The 16,373-nt window shown below is 37.2% G+C and overlaps 2 protein-coding genes across 3 annotated transcripts; one reads left to right on the forward strand and one right to left on the reverse strand.

Annotated features, from left to right (window-relative positions):
* The first annotated feature begins 360 nt into the window (after positions 1–360).
* LOC141812235 (auxin response factor 17-like) lies at positions 361–7,387 on the forward strand. 2 transcript variants are annotated; one of them, XM_074700285.1, is made up of 15 exons: positions 362–1,147; positions 1,232–1,844; positions 2,782–2,894; positions 3,000–3,098; positions 3,185–3,241; positions 3,332–3,487; positions 3,578–3,662; positions 3,953–4,043; positions 4,123–4,287; positions 4,362–4,484; positions 4,655–4,730; positions 4,865–5,012; positions 5,154–6,355; positions 6,508–6,698; positions 6,970–7,387. In XM_074700285.1, exons 2-15 carry the CDS (start codon positions 1,802–1,804, stop codon positions 7,166–7,168), a joined length of 2,748 nt encoding a protein of 915 aa, XP_074556386.1. In that variant the 5' UTR covers positions 362–1,147; positions 1,232–1,801; the 3' UTR covers positions 7,169–7,387. The 2 variants fall into 2 exon arrangements, with proteins under 2 accessions (XP_074556385.1, XP_074556386.1); XM_074700284.1 differs by having other exon boundaries at positions 361–1,147; positions 3,185–3,487.
* A 3,091-nt stretch (positions 7,388–10,478) lies between these two features.
* On the reverse strand, positions 10,479–15,843 carry LOC141812324 (protein ALTERED PHOSPHATE STARVATION RESPONSE 1-like). The gene is made up of 4 exons (XM_074700369.1): positions 15,796–15,843; positions 12,405–12,628; positions 11,814–12,144; positions 10,479–11,086 (listed from the first exon to the last, which is right to left on the reverse strand). Exons 1-4 carry the CDS (start codon positions 15,841–15,843, stop codon positions 10,700–10,702), a joined length of 990 nt encoding a protein of 329 aa, XP_074556470.1. The 3' UTR covers positions 10,479–10,699.
* Between the last annotated feature and the right edge of the window lie 530 nt (positions 15,844–16,373).

The following is a 16,373-nucleotide window of genomic DNA, read 5'->3' on the forward strand; positions in this document are numbered from 1 at the left end:
ATTTGAAGCCCTGCATATTCTTTTATTATTCTTAGATTATCTGGGTTTGACCCCAGAAATCTAAAGGTGTTGGTTGACTAATTCAACATAAAATAAATAAATAAATTCCATGTAATTACTTTATTTGTAATTGTTTGTCTCCCTATTTTTTTTCTAATCTGTTCCATAAAAAAATTGAATGAATGAGGGAGAAAAGATTTTTTTTTTAAAAAAAAAAACTCTTTGGGAGCATTTTGATAATTCTGAAAAAATATGGACATTTTTGAAATGGATAAGTTGGGGAAGGGGCAAGCTGGAATTTGTTTCCTTCTTACCGTGAGATTGCTAGCGATGGTGTTTTCTGGTTCCACCCTCCTTTTCCGTTTTTCGCCCAACAAATTTATTCTGCATGTTTATCTTGCCCAAAGAACGATGATTTCATTCCACTACAAATCCAAATCCAAATCCAAATCCACAAAACTAGTGACCACAGAAATCTGAGAAAGCGAGAAAGAGAAAGGAGATGGCTTCTACAGATTGATGATGACCACTGTAATACTCTTATAGCGACAAGGAGAGGTAGGGAGTAATCAAGCAGGCAAGCAAGAGAGAGGCTTGGTGTATCCTCCCCCCTATTTCTCCCTCTCCGAAGGACCTCGTCAGACTCAGTTTCCAGCTCTCAGTCGAAGCAATACCAACCCTTGCTTACTCCACCCGGACGGACTCTGCGTGACGCTGTGCCTCCGCCTCGTAATACTTCGCCGTGGAGATCTTGACTTACTGCAGCTACAGGATGAGTTCTCGCAGCTGGAGAGCTCCTGCTAGGGTTTCCGGAGCTCTTTGTTCGAGTTCATGGCGGCCGAGCTGGTTGTGGCTGAGATAGGGTCCGCGGTCCACGATTTTAGTCGAAAGGCGGCTCCTTTTTTGTGTTGCGGTCGGGCAGGTGTGTGAAAAGGAGTCACTTTGCGGAGATTCAGTGCTTATTTGGTCGCCGTGGCCTTTTTCTTCTCAAATGCGTGGGACATAGTTTGCTTCTTGACGATTTTCAGCCTTTGTGAGGGGGTTTGTGAAGCTGCTGCTTATTTGAAGCTTGGAATCTATTGAGTTTGGGGGTTTCGCAGAAAAAAGTATATTATTATTGGGATTCAGCTTGGTTGCTTTGGTTGAGGTAACTGGTATTTTTATTTGGTTCTTTGCTCGTTTTTCTTCTTTTACTTCCCCTTTTGAAGTTTGACAGCCTTTTGTCTGTTAGTTTCTGCATCAGGGGAAGGAACTTTGTAGCGGTTGAGGTGAAGACTAGAGCATATGGTTTGGTATATGAAATGAATAAGCTTCAGGGCGCTTCAGGAACTTGAACCTTTTGAATATGCACCTTTATCTCTTATCGGGTTCCTTGGTTTTAACTTCAGAATTTCCTGATAAAGGTTTGAGGCTGTAACCCTAGTACCAGTATATTGAAGCTTTCCCACACGTGGAATTAGAAGTTCAGCTTTCTCGATGACGAATCAGCTACTGGTGAAGATATACGTTTATATTTCAAGGTCTGTGCCTAAATGGAGCGTGAGAGCCAATTTGAGCTTGCTTCTGACTTTGGCTCTGTAGATTACAGAGTACATAATTTGTATTAAGAGAAAAAACAATAGTGGGTTCCTTCTAGTAGAACCAGGCCCATTGCAACCAATTCTTTGTGGAAAATCAGAAGATTATTTTGTTGCATCAAGTGTTTGTTTCATGAAGTTCATTTTTGTGATGTGAAAAGATCAACTCTGATATCAGTTTTGTAGTCTCTTACTGCATTTGAGTTTCTTCTCAACTGCCAGAGATGAGGTTGTCATCTTCAAATCTCACTGATCAGTCACTAGAAGGTAGCTCTTTAACAGTTCTTTATGTGAAAATCAAGTCTTTTGCATTGTTATTATTAATTTTATATATTATATCTTGTGGATTTAGATCCATGCCATGAACTAGTTTATTTTTTCTCTATATTGTTAGTAGTTTTTTTTTCTCTGGAGCTATATATTTTTTAGACTGTAACTTTTACCTTGAAGAAAGGACTCCTTCCTTGTCAACTTCTTTTCATTCTAGTTCTCAAAGAGTAATCGGTTAATGTTTTGTGAGTTGCAAATGCCTATCCTCTTAATCTTTACTCATGAAAAGTCATAACAAATATATTACATTTTATTCTTATTTTTACTTGTCTCTGGAAATACTTTTATTGGTTGTTTTTCTTTTCTTTCAATCGCTCTTTAATTAAAATGTTTCTTTCTCCTTTGCTTGTTATTTTTTTTGTCGAACTACATTCCAATACTGGAAGAAATTCATATGTATTTATCTTGCAACTTCTGGTTATCGAAACACAATGATTTAACATGACAGCCTTATTGGAAGTTAAAAAAAAAAGGTTTTTTCTGTTTTAAGTTTCTCTTTGATTACTTTGTGCCTACTTGTTGATGACATAAAACTTAACATGCAGAATACCTTCCTCAAGTTATAGTCTAGATATCTGCAGTCAAGCTTATTTTATACGTATAGGCATAACAGCGGTATCTAAGGTAAAAATGCTGTAGAAGAGGCATCATCTGGTAGTAATTATCTGACCAATTCATATATTTGCCTTGTTATTAAGGTCAGCAATAATCATCTGTGAACTTTCCCTACATTTTAGGCATTGCCAGCAGATAAAGAAACCATGCATATTAACTTTTTGAACAAACATCTTGATATTGTAGTATCAGTATTCTCTTATAGTCTACTAATCTGTTTCAATTCTGATTCTTGCTGTTTGTGGATTTTCATGTGCAGAAGAATCACGGTGTCTGAATTCAGAGTTATGGCATGCATGTGCTGGACCTCTAGTGTCATTACCAGCTGTAGGAAGTCGGGTGGTATACTTCCCACAAGGTCACAGTGAACAGGTTGGTTGGTTGAGTCAGATTTATATCAAAGTTCTTCAACAATTTTTTTGAAACATGTCATATTCTTTCAGGCGTGTTGTTTAATCATTTCAGCTTTGTCCTCAGGTAGCGGCATCAACCAACAAGGAAATTGATTCTCAGATTCCCAACTACCCCAACTTACCTCCTCAGTTGATCTGTCAGCTGCATAATGTTACTATGCATGTAGGTTTTGTAGTATTCTGAAAATTTACATACTTAGGATCTATCGGGGATGTAACTATAAAAGATGTGCATTCTCATTTCTATAGGCAGATGTGGAGACTGATGAAGTTTATGCACAGATGACACTACAACCATTGAGCTCGGTAATGAACTTGATGATCATGCGTGCTCCTTTCAATTGTATGAGCATTGCAGTTTTAATTTGTATGCTCCTCTTTTGTTCTAATATACAGCAAGAGCAAAAAGATCCATATCTCCCTACAGAATTGGGTGCCCCTAGCAAACAACCAACCAATTATTTCTGTAAGGCATTAACTGCTAGTGACACCAGTACACATGGTGGATTTTCTGTTCCTCGTCGAGCAGCAGAAAAAGTATTTCCTCCGCTGGTAAGTATTTGATGAACCATGCTGATAAGCTGCCAGTTTTCTGAATTCCTATTCTGACAATATCTGCCTATTTGCCAATGAATTTTACAGGATTATTCACAGCAACCTCCTGCTCAAGAATTGGTTGCTAGGGATCTTCATGGAAATGAATGGAAATTCCGTCACATTTTCCGCGGTGAGTTTGTGTTCAATCAACTTACAATCTTTGTGAATGTATTATGTCATGTTCTTCTTGACATATAAGATTAGGCATGTGGAGATTGCTGATAGTATCCAACAATTGTTATACATTCTGATTTTCTCGCCTCAGACATGTGTCAATACCTGCAAATTTTATTTTAGTTAGCTTTCATATTGTGTTACTTTTGTGGCTCTGTTTGGCTTGATACTTATGCTCAAAGGTTCTTCCTATCAGTTACTAGGTTTTGTGATGTCACATACAGATTTATCAATATTCATATGCAGGTCAGCCAAAGAGGCATCTTCTTACCACAGGATGGAGTGTATTTGTGAGTGCAAAAAGACTTGTTGCAGGAGATTCTGTTCTTTTTATCTGGTATGACCATACTTTCTCTAGTTAAAAGTTTTGAGCATATCTATCACCTGCTCAAATTAATGAGTTTATTCTGATTTAGGAATGACAACAATCAGTTGCTTTTGGGTATTCGGCATGCTAATCGACCTCAAACAGTTATGCCCTCATCTGTACTGTCTAGCGATAGCATGCACATTGGTCTTCTTGCTGCTGCTGCTCATGCTGCTGCTACAAATAGCCGATTCACCATCTTCTATAACCCAAGGTAAATGGAGTTCATTCTGAAAATTTATGTTTTTATTTTTATTTTTATATAAAATAGAAATAATGTGTTCTCAGGGCAAGTCCTTCAGAATTTGTTATTCCATTAGCTAAGTATGTTAAAGCAGTCTTTCACACCCGTGTTTCTATGGGTATGCGTTTCCGGATGCTGTTTGAAACTGAGGAGTCTAGTGTTCGAAGGTGAATTCCTCTTTGTTCCTCGATACATCTGTCTTGCCTGCTTATTAGTATATTTTTTCGTTGTCAGTTTCTTTTAATTTTATGTAACCCTTCTTGCATAGTAGATAACTTTGAACTGCCTCTTTTGGCTTTGCATATGATTCATGAAATGATTTGGTGTGGGTCTTCAGATACATGGGCACAATTACAGGAATCAATGATCTTGACCCTGTCCGGTGGCCAAACTCACATTGGCGATCTGTCAAGGTGAGTATCTGCAAATATCTTGCTTTGGCTTTGTGGTTTGAGAGTGTGCAATTATCTTGCAGAAGTGTAGTGGCAATAAAAAACATTGCAAATGGTTATACTTTTTTTTTTAAGTTTGTTATTTTCTGGTGTAGGTTGGTTGGGATGAATCAACAGCTGGAGAAAAGCAGCCTAGAGTTTCTCTTTGGGAGATTGAACCCCTAACAACCTTTCCTATGTACCCATCTTCCTTTCCGCTTCGGTTTAAGCGCCCGTGGCCCACTGGACTTCCCTTCTTCCCTGGTATTCTTTAATGATGCTACTTGGGATGCTAAAAATCTCATCACCAAGATCACTAATTTGCTAGACCATAATCTTCAAGTATTTAGAATACACCACTAGTCATATTCCTACTAATTCTTTTGTACATAACCATATGTATAGGTGGAAGAGATGATGATGTGGGTATAAATTCGCCTCTGATGTGGCTTAGAGGAGATGTTGGAAATCCCACATTTCAGTCACTGAATTTCCAGGGTGTTGGTGTTTCACCTTGGGTTCAACCCAGATTTGATACTTCATTGGTTGGTCTACAACCTGAGATCTACCAGGCAATGGCTGCAGGAGCCCTTCAAGAAATGCCGACCGCAAATCATACCAAGCACGTCTCTCCAGCCATGATTCAGTTCCAGCAACCTCAGAACAGAACTAGCAGACCCAATCCCCTATTACCACTAACTCAGGTCCTACATCTGCAACCTCAAACTCAGCAATCATATCTTCAAACCATCCAAGGAAGTGAACTGCAAACTCAGACTCAGTCTCAACTTCTTCAGCATTCTTTGCAACAAAGAAATTCATTTGCTGAGCAACAAGAGCGGCAACAAGTTCCACAGCATCAGCAGAATCAGAATCTGCAATTGCAGACACCACAGAATCAACAAATTCAGCAACAGAAGGTTATGTCTGGTTATCAGAACCTTTCTAATTTATCAGCAAATCATCCTGAGCATTGCTCTAGTTCTCAATCACCATCAACCACACCGTCCATGGTTTCCCCATCTTCCAAGCTGAAAGATTTCCCTGATTCTAATTGTAATTCTGTTTCTGTATCTGCTGCTTCTCCCTTACATAATATTCTGCATCAGTTTACAAGAGAAGAAACACCACAGCTTAGTTTGCCAAGGTATGCTCAAGTAGTTAATTCCAGTCCATGGCCATCAAAGAGAATTGCAGTTGAATCTTTACTCCCTTTAGGAGCTCAAAGTGTGCTTTCACAGACAGAACAGCTAGGTGCAGCACAACCTACTGCATCTTTACAATGTGTTACATTACCATCATTTCCTGGAAGGCAATGCTCAATGAATGATGCTGGTAAAATGGACCACCAAATGCAGCATTTGTTCAGTGTTGGTGTCAACTCATCCCTCTTGGAACCAAATGGCATTTCGAGCCTCAACAATGGTGAGAATGAGACTGATTCAATGAGCATGTCTTACTCCGCATGCAATTTATTGAGTTCCTCTGGAAATGATTTTTCTTTCAATCAACCTATGGGCACTTCAAATGTTTTAGATGAATCTGGATTTTTGAGGACCTCTGAGAATATGGATCAAACAAATACACAGAGTGGAACTTTTGTTAAGGTGGATCTATCTTCTGTATTTTGAATTTATCTTGTATTTCTCTTATATGGAATTTATTTTAGTGCATGAAAAATTGGAACTACAAAGCACAGCTTTTTGCATGTGTGTTGCTTGGTTTTAGCATGTTTTCACTATAATGTGAATGATCACAGGTTTCAAAATCAGGGTCATTTGGGAGATCATTGGACATTACCAGATTTAACAGCTACCATGAATTGCGAAGTGAGCTTGGGCATCTGTTTGGCCTAGCAGGCCAATTGGAAGACCCTTCGAGATCAGGCTGGCAGCTTGTATTTGTTGACAAGGAGAATGATTTTCTTCTTGTCGGCGATGATCCTTGGCAGTAAGTTCTTTTAGCTAACATTGTAATAGGATAATTCTCTTTCAAGCATTCTTTAACATACTGTACATGGCTCCTTAGTTTTCCTTGCACAATGCACTGGCATTTAATTTTCTTTGCCATTGAACATTTACTGCCACTTTTAGTGATTTCTCTTAATTGTTATCTTCTACAATGTTTTTATATTTTCTTAAGAATTTGAGATAGTCCTAAGCAATTTTAGATTCTTGTTTACTTGGTAAATTCATATTCTTTTGATATGTGTTTGTTCCAGGGAGTTTGTAAACAATGTCTCGTGCATAAAGATCCTTTCACCTGAAGAAGTGCAACAGATGAGCAAACAAGGTGTAGATCTGGCGAATTCAGCTCCCATGACTAAGCTTCAAAGTAACAACTGTGATGACTATGTCAGTCGGCAGGACGCAAGAAACATTGGCGCCAGGATCACATCAGTGGGGACCTTCAAATACTGAAGACACTATCCTCTATTCCCATTATCTAGATACCTCTCTGGCCAATATTTTTTGTTGCATTTAGGAGATGTGACTGAGTGTTGTCTACTTGATTTGTGTATCTTTAATGATTGTAACCTAAATGATACGTGCTCAGAACCTTGATACACATGCCAAAACTCTACTTTCTTAAGACTCATTAAGCTAATGCAGGCTATGCCATTATTTTGTTTTGTCATACATGATTCCTACTGACTTGTTGGTCAATGCATGCTGTCTCAAAATTTTACTTACTGCTCATTGATATATTTACCAATCCTTTAACTAAGAAGTCAAGTTAATGTAGGTTATCATGTTATTCTGTACCTGGTGTCAAAAGTATGGCACACACTAGTACTTCATATTCCATTTCTCAGGTAACTACAACACCTGCATCTGTATTTTGTTTTTGCCTACTGTAGAATTGTCTGAACTTTTCCCTTCTCAGACTTGGAAGTTACACTCATTCATGGAACAAGTCTTTGGAGCAGAGACATGGTGTCAGCTTCTGCCACAGCTGGAGTCTGTCACATTCCAGTGTGGAGGACCACAGCCAGAAAAGTCAGAGACCCACCCCATGTAAGTTGGTCCCTCTCCAAGCTTGAATTGCACTCATGGCCTAGTGGGAAAGAGACTCTTCCTTTTTTCAGGTCAGAAACTAGCCTTTCGCTTACACCAACCCATGTATGATTTATCCTCCCCACCATTATTTTTTCTCTCACATCCCTCTCACTGTCCTTTTCATGGAGATAATACATTTCTTTGATTTCAGTATTGCTGCCTTGCTGAAGGACTGATTAATGTTTGGTTGGTTGAGGTTGAGTTGAGATGACACAATGCCACTGGGACTTAAAAGTGGGAGCATGTGGCCTCCATTAACTCCCACTTACTAAAGGTATGTGCATCTTCCTCCTTGGCATCTTCTTTCTTCCATCGCTATTATGGTCATTCTCCCATCCCTTTCAGATCTACATTGGCCCCAGTGGCCTCATAACTGGGCATGTGCCCTTTGACTACTTTGTTGGAAAAGTATCTTCTAGCTTCATCTGAGGTGACAGTTATAATCACTCGTTTGAATGGTTTATTATCCAGCGTTTGCAAGCAGCAACAGTGTTGCTGGATGATTGAATTCTGTAGCCATACTTAGTTTAATCTGATAAAAATTCTACCTGCACTTGTCTGGAGCCTCCCATTTCTCCCAACTCATACAATACTTTTGCCATCTCTTTCTGACTTTTTTTTTTTTTTGCATGGAAGAAACATCATCTTAACTTCCTGTGTGCATGGCACAAGCAATAAATTGTAACATCACAAGATTTGAAGCATTGAACAGATTAAACACATCCAGGTATGAACTTTCAGGACATTGAAACAAGTCCTGTAAATTGTCTGTAGATAAAACATTATCAATGTTTTATATTGCATTGAAGAGTACCCTAGTTTTTGAGGCATTAGGACCACTTACCTAGATGATCTCTTGTGATCCCTCCAATCATTTGAAATCATAGCACTTTCAAACTATACTGCCATGCTCTATTGTCATTTAATAGGGGCTAATGGCACGTTAATTTAATCAGTTGTGGCATTGTGCATAACTTTGTGAGAAAATTTGAAGACACTTAAAAAAGGTATTGAAGATTTGGAGAGATGTGTGAGGGTAAAGGTAACAAAAGAAGATTATCACATGGTGGAAGAACATTGTGGTAGTTCTAATTGCAACGAAAGATCATGACTTGCCCACTACAGAAGAAGTCCAAAGCTACCAACATTTGGAATAAATACTTTTTTTTTCACTCTCAATTTCCTTGACGACAGTGAAATCTGATTTGTAACTAGTCTATCGCAGACCAATCTATCTTGCCATCTACTTGGCATGGAGATCGATGTTCTTGGCGATGTTTGTGAAGAGATCTTGTTAGAATTAGAAAAGAAACTAATCTCTTTGATTTCTTCAGCCATCAACTCATCGTCTACTGCATCCGTTTTGCTCAAACAAAGTCTTAAATATGATAACTTACCTCAGTTTTTATGGTTTTAGCGCCTGAACTTGAATCGGTTTTGTTATCTGTTGCAGATTGTTGATTTGTGTTATTAGAATATTTTTGTCTATGCCACGATCTTCTTTGTAAGCATGCATGTTCAATGTGGATATTTAAACGTACCATCCACTAGGAAAAAATTTGATATTTATTGTTGACTCGGTGTCAAAAATTAGAGAGAGAGAGAGATGAGAGAGAGAGTTTTAAAACATACTTTGGCAAGAAATTCAGCACGAGGATTAGTTTCTGCACATAAACATACTTACAGCTTCTATATACCATTACACATGATATTAGCATCACTTTATTTTATTATTATTATTATTATTATTTTTCCATCTCCTCTCCAATCAAATATGCTAGATCACAAGTCCGATTGAAAAAGGATTAGAGTTACGCGTTAAATTGTCAGTCAACGAAAACTTTCAAATAATATTTAATGAATGAATTCATCAAACTATCATGTTAATATTAAGATGTTTTTCGTAAGAAACGCGTTGTAATATTCGATTATAACGTCTTGGTAAGGATTGCTACATATCCATGGAAAATTTGAATATAGTATTAAATATGTTAGAGTTCTTAAATTGGATAAGAATAAATATTATAAAAAATTAATTGTTTAAAATTTAGAACATGAAATCTAAAAACATTTACGGATAAAATAATGAAGGTAGTAGATATAATAATTAGAAAAAAATTAATATTTTATATGACAAAAAAAATAAAATTGATAGGAGAGACGATAATGATGAAAGAGAATTCAAATTTTAAATTATGGTATATAAAAATTATTAAAATAATAATGGAGTAGATATTGTTATTGATAGTTTTTTTAAAGGAGGAAATAGTAAAAGTAATTAAAAATGAAATAAGATTATAACTCTCAAGATAATGGTGACGAAAGAAATTATTAATATAATTAATATACATGTACCTCAAATAAAGTTAGATGAACACAATAAATTTAGATTGTAAGATAGACCTAAATACTTCATCAATCAAAATAATTTTAATAGAAAGAAATTTAAATGAATATATAAGAGTGAAAATTAAGAAATACCATACGGTGAGTTTGAAACAAGAAATGAATGTTGTATCTCCTCTCCAACCTTTTCAAAGGCAGATTCAACATGAGGATCAAATGTTACACACGATTTAAGCATCAGTTGTTTGCTATAACTATTAACTTTGAAAGACCATTCACATGTGGATCAAATGTTACCTAAGACCTCAGCAACACTTTGCTAGATCTGTTCAAGCAATCTGACTCAATATGGGAAGATATGTGTATTAGTTCTGTAATGCTGTGTCGGCATTTAATGTTTACAACATTATCTGGACACTAGGAAGTTGAGGTTTGCTCCAAGTGCACTCTACAAATTACTTTATAAAGCTATAATGAATCTATCCAGAAAAATCTCATGAAGGCTTGCATTTCTTCTTACAGTAATGATTTTTTGCAATATGTTCATTAGTGTACTGGTGAAGAACTTTGAGGGAAACTAGCTACGACTCCCATTGGACTGGTAATATCATTTAAAGCTTGCACGCATGTGCTCGAAAACCCCATCAGAGTATGGAATACATTCGGGAGGCTTGTCTGCAGATTGTTCAGCATCATGGCTCTGCTTTTACGAACGGAATGTAGATACTTGACCTTTTCTTCCTCTGCTTTCCTCTTTAGAGCTTCTAGTTTTGCATGCTGATTATCCTTCTCCAACGTCTGAAAGGAGAGCCTCTCTTTCTCCAACCTGCATTGGAGTCGGTCACATCTCTTCTGCAGGCTATGCTCTTCTGTATGTTGTCGAATTATAGACCGGAGGACCAGTAAAAATTTGTTAATTGCCTCAGCTGCTACCTGTCAAGATAGAGAATGAAAATGATGTCCAAAATATGCTAGTTGGCAGACGTATTTCTTTCAGCAGCTCGATGCACAGATCACAGTGCAGCATTCACTTGCACTTTTTCTTTCCACTAGGATTAAGTTTATTTACATTACAAATAAGAAGCTAATCCCTAGCCAAGTTTATTTAAGGTGTCACTAATCTTCAATAGAATTTTATAAGCTGCATCTGCTTAGCTATTAGCTTTAAATGCAGTAAGAAATCAAACTAAAGGGAAAAAAAAAAGAATACTTGTTTGTTCTCAGCGATCAACTATATGTTGATAGCAAGTGAATTTCAAAAATGAATCGCTATGCATATGCTGAGAAAGGATGCCCACAAAATTTATTAAGAATGTTCTTGCATCTATAAGAGGAAGGTTAAAGAACAAAATTAACTATATTTCAGATAGTTGATTAAGGTGCAGTCAATAACTCGCCTAAGAATTATTTTTGTAAAGCAGCAACTAGTCATGACCTCCAGTTGAATGATTAAATTCAAATAAGACACTGCTAGCAATTGATCTTCTTAGTCATGAGTGGAATGGTATACCAATGACTCTAATTTTATCAATCACGTTTTTTTTTAAAGAAACCGAGCTCATGAAGTAGAAAAGCTTACTGAGACATAGCTTGCTCCATCTCAATTTGATAAGGAACGGAAAATGTCATAGTTTAGATGGAGAAGAGCAGGACAAAATACCTTGTCTGGTAGCCTATCAAGAACTCCCTGCACCACATCACAAAAATCATGGATACTTGAGGTTGAACCCATCAAGTTATTGGTTTCTGGAAGGCAGTCAGTCATTTTAACCCACTGGTTCAGGACGCGTATATATTCACGCTGACAGCGGAATAGGTTGGAGAATGTAGTATACCAGGAAGTCACCTCTGCTTCAAGCTGAGAGATAGCATGACGATGAGAATCAGTTGTGGGATCGTTTCCCAGACTACTGTCGAGATGATTCACTTCCTGAGAAACATGGTCTTGCTCTTGGTGGCATTCGCACATTGTTCTCCACATCTCTACAAGCCTTTCAAAAAGAAGCAATTAACCCACAAACATAACCAAAAGTAAGAACCTGTGAGCCAATTTCAAAAAAACTAAACACGAGCAAGAGGATCAGTATTTTCTGTTTCTATATTGAGCCAAACAATGCAAGGGTGCGATTGTTAGATATTTGATTATAAAATGGAATTTTGATTTTGCCTTTTTTACTAGTTTTTTAATCATGCAATAAATTCAAATCTATAGGGTTCATTTTAGGAGTAGAAAGAAAGATGCTGAACTTACCCACCACAGAATCCAACCAATTGAGGAAATAATTCTTCATCCCTGAGTTTTGATATGGACAAACAGGTTTCATTTATTGATTCCTTTAAAGAAATTATTCGACACTGTAGTTCCTCAACATCAGATAAAGTTCTCTCAGTTTTTGACCAGTCATGATCTCCACCTTGCAACTTATCCAAAAACAGGAGTATCTTCTTGTGCTTAGATTTAATATTTTCCTCCTCCTGAAAACAGAGAATGCATTTGATTACAACACAGGAACACTGGGCAATAACCTGAAGGAGAAAATATACCACTGACTAAGATCTAAGATAGTTTTTTGCTTTTCCTGGTTTAAACCTGTCTAGGCTTAGACTGGTGTATAAATATAAAAGGACATGAGTTCCAACTATTTGGGGTTAGCTAGATGAACCTTATCCACCTTCGAACTCTACGAACGCTATATTGTTAATCAAATCATATTACTTCTAGATATGTTTTTCTTTGGTGTTTGTTAATCTCTCGTATATTCTACTCTAATTGATTCAAATTAACTATCTAATCTAATGATCATCTTTGACTTTGAGTATCTCCGTGCACCATCTTTACCCTATAGATTAGCATCAAACTTAAAAATATCTAATTTACCTCAAAGATGGCTTATTAATCTCAATTGTTTAATGAACAACCATTGAGTTGAAGGAATTGAACTGGATACACACACGTTGCTGATCTGGAAGTTTTGGCCTGAAGCTTCAGATCAAATCTGAAGTTAGTGACTGAAAGTAGCAACAACCATTGCTGGCTGAAAGTTGCATCTGTCTACCTATGAAAGACATAAAGCATGCATGACAGCCACCATTATGGCAGACCATGAGAAAATATATCACTGAGCAGCAAAGAAGTCTTAGATTAAGGCAATATGCATGGACCTTGTAAAGATTTAACATATTACTACTGAACTCATGATATACTTAATCTGGAATTTTTATGAAGAAATATGTTGTCAAATAGAATACAACAACAACAATCAATTCTTATGCCACTAGGTGGGATCGATTATATGGATCTTTCTACACCATCATGCTCTATCCTCTATTATATCATCATTTATATTTAAATAAATTTTATCTTATTTTATCAATATGCACGGACATTGTAAAGATTTAACATATTGCTACTGAACTCATGATATACTTAATAAGAAATATGTTATAAAATAGAATACAACAACAACCAAGCCTTATCCCACTAGGTAGGGTCGGTTATATGGATACTTTTACGTCATTACGCTATCTCCTACTATATCATTATCTATACTTAAATAAATTTTATTTTATTTTATTATTATTATTACTAAGTATTTTTTGGACTTCCTCTTCCTCGTTTGATGTGTGTATTTATTATAGTTTTACATCGCCTAAGTGGAACATTTATTGGTCGTCTAAGTACATGTCTATACTATCTTAAATGTGTCTCTCAGAATTTTCTCTCAATAGTGCAACTCCGACTCTCTCTAATGCTCTCATTTTTTATTCTCTCATTTCTTAACATCCTCATCTCTGTAACTCTCATTTTTTGCTTATGTGCTCAAGTCATAACCTAACATTCAACGCTATATAACATAGCAGGTCTAATCGATATTTTATAGAACTTTCTTTTAAGTTTTGGAGATACTTTATGATCATATAAAACACTTGACACTCTCTTTCATTTCAACTATCCTGTTTGTATTCTATGTAAGACATCTCTCAATCCCTCCATCATTTGCAAAAATGATCCTAAATACTTAAAGTTCTCAATTTCAGACAACTCGTCATTTCCTATCTTAATAGTTATCTCATTACATTCTAATATTGTTAAACTTAAATTTTATATATTCCGTTTTTACCCTACTAAGCCTAAAACTTTTCACTTCTAGTATTTCTCGCTAAAATTCTAGCTTAGCATTTACTCCTCACATGTCTCATCTATCAAAAGAATATCATCTGCAAACAATATGCACTACGGTACTATGTCTTGAATATGTCCAGTGAGTTCGTGCATGATTAATGTAAAAAGATAAGGAGTTAGAACTAATCCTTGATGTAACCCTATCTTTATTGGAAATGATTCAGTTAATCGCCTGAAGTCTTCACTCTGGTCGTTACATCCTCATACATATCCTTAATTAGAGAAAAAGAAAAAAAACTGCAGAAAAATCAGAAACAGAAATGCAGTTTTCTGCATTAATTTTTCCAGCTTATTGATCTGAATTCGAGCTGCAGGGAATTGTAGTATGATGTACAAAAGAAATCAAGTGACAAATTGGAAAAAGAATGGCATAAAATCAGGAAGAAACAGTAGAAAAGATAAGTTAGAAAAATTCTAGAAATTCCAGAAATTGCAGTTATGTTTCAGCTGAGCTTTAAATTTTTCTGGCTACTGATTTGAGCTTTACTTGCAGTAAAATTGCAGTATGATGAGCATTAGTAATCAATCTTCATGATGGAAAAAGAATGAATGAAAAACAGTGAAGAAATTGAGAGAACAAAGAAAGTATCAATTTGGTTTTGAATTGTTCACTACAACAAATATGACTTTCCGCAGCGCATCATCAACGGCGCACAATTAAAGTGTGCTGTTAATAATAGTTTTTACAGCGCGCCTAATTAAGTGAGCTGCGGAAAATATTTTATATTTTACAATTAACAGCGCATAAATAATAGTGCGCTGTAAATACTATTTTTTACAGCGTACAAAAATTATACGCTGTTAAAAGGCTGTTAAAAAAATTATTATTGACAGCATGTATTGATGTACGCTGTTAAAAGGTTTTAAAAAATTATTATTAACAGCGCACGTTGATGTACGCTATTAAAAGTCTTTAAAAAATTATTATTAACAGCACGGATGAATGTAAAAAGATTTTTTAAAAAAGATTTTTGTTTAACAGCGTGCGTATGCTGTTAAAAAGATTTTTTCCCTCCCGCTCCGCTCCTTTTCTCGCCTATTATCGGCAGCGTAAAAGGATAAGCTGTTAAAAGGGTTAAAATTTTTTGTTTTGTTTTCCACGCGCTCGGTTTCCCCACCTCGCGCTCGCCTTTTCCCCATCTCGCCGCTAGGTTTCCTCGTGCACGCGCTAGGTTTCCTCGTTCTCGTGCTCGCTCTCCGGTTTCGCTCGCCTATTCCTCTCCCATCCTGCTCGCCTATTCCTCTCCCATCCTGTTGCTGCTTCCGACCTCCCTTCGCCCCCCGTCTTCATGATCGCGCGAACTTCTCGCCCGAGGCCGACCTCCCGCCACCTTCGCAGCTGTGAGCTGTCCCGCCCCCAAAACCTCGCGGGGCTCCGGCGGAGACAACCGGTGAGTGGCTCTCTCTCCTCCTGTCTTCTTCTATCTCTCTTTGTCTATATCTCCTCCCTCGGCCTCACCTGCGCCTGCGTCGCGTCGCCCGCATGAAGCCGAACACGGAATCGCATCGCCAGCGAGCGACAGTCTTCCTAATTCGGTTGCCGCCCTCCCTCCGCATCCACCGGAGCTCTGAGCAGAGGTCGATTCTCGCCAACGTAGTTTCAAACGCGGGGAAAGATGATGTTCGGAACGACGACCATCCCTCTTCCACCGGAAAAACAAGGTAAGGCTTGTATATTTCTTTGTTCTAATGACTGTTCTTGGACGGTAGGAATTAGGGCAGAGGATGGGGATTCCGAATCTCAGCTCTGTGATTAACCCTCGCCGAATTCGTCCAGGTCCGGCAAGGTCATTGCTCCTGTTGGGGAAAAATGATTGAGGCATCTGTTGTTCTGGTATGAGTTGATTTGGGAAGAAACTTAACCCTAGCCCTATTTTGATTCTTGTTGTTTTGTTTTATTCTAAAAATGCAATATATTGACTGCGCAATCAAATGTGCCCATCATGATGACGAGGATGGCAGTGAGAACTCTGATGATGAATGGGAAGGAGGGAGGAAGAAATTTGGTGCAGCAAAGACGTTCAAGATTTCTGAGGA

This window comes from Curcuma longa, chromosome 18, assembly GCF_044706935.1.
Source record: "Curcuma longa cultivar G26 ecotype Majalengka, Jawa Barat chromosome 18, ITB_CL_G26_1.1, whole genome shotgun sequence".
In the NCBI taxonomy this organism is placed as follows: Eukaryota; Viridiplantae; Streptophyta; class Magnoliopsida; order Zingiberales; family Zingiberaceae; genus Curcuma; species Curcuma longa.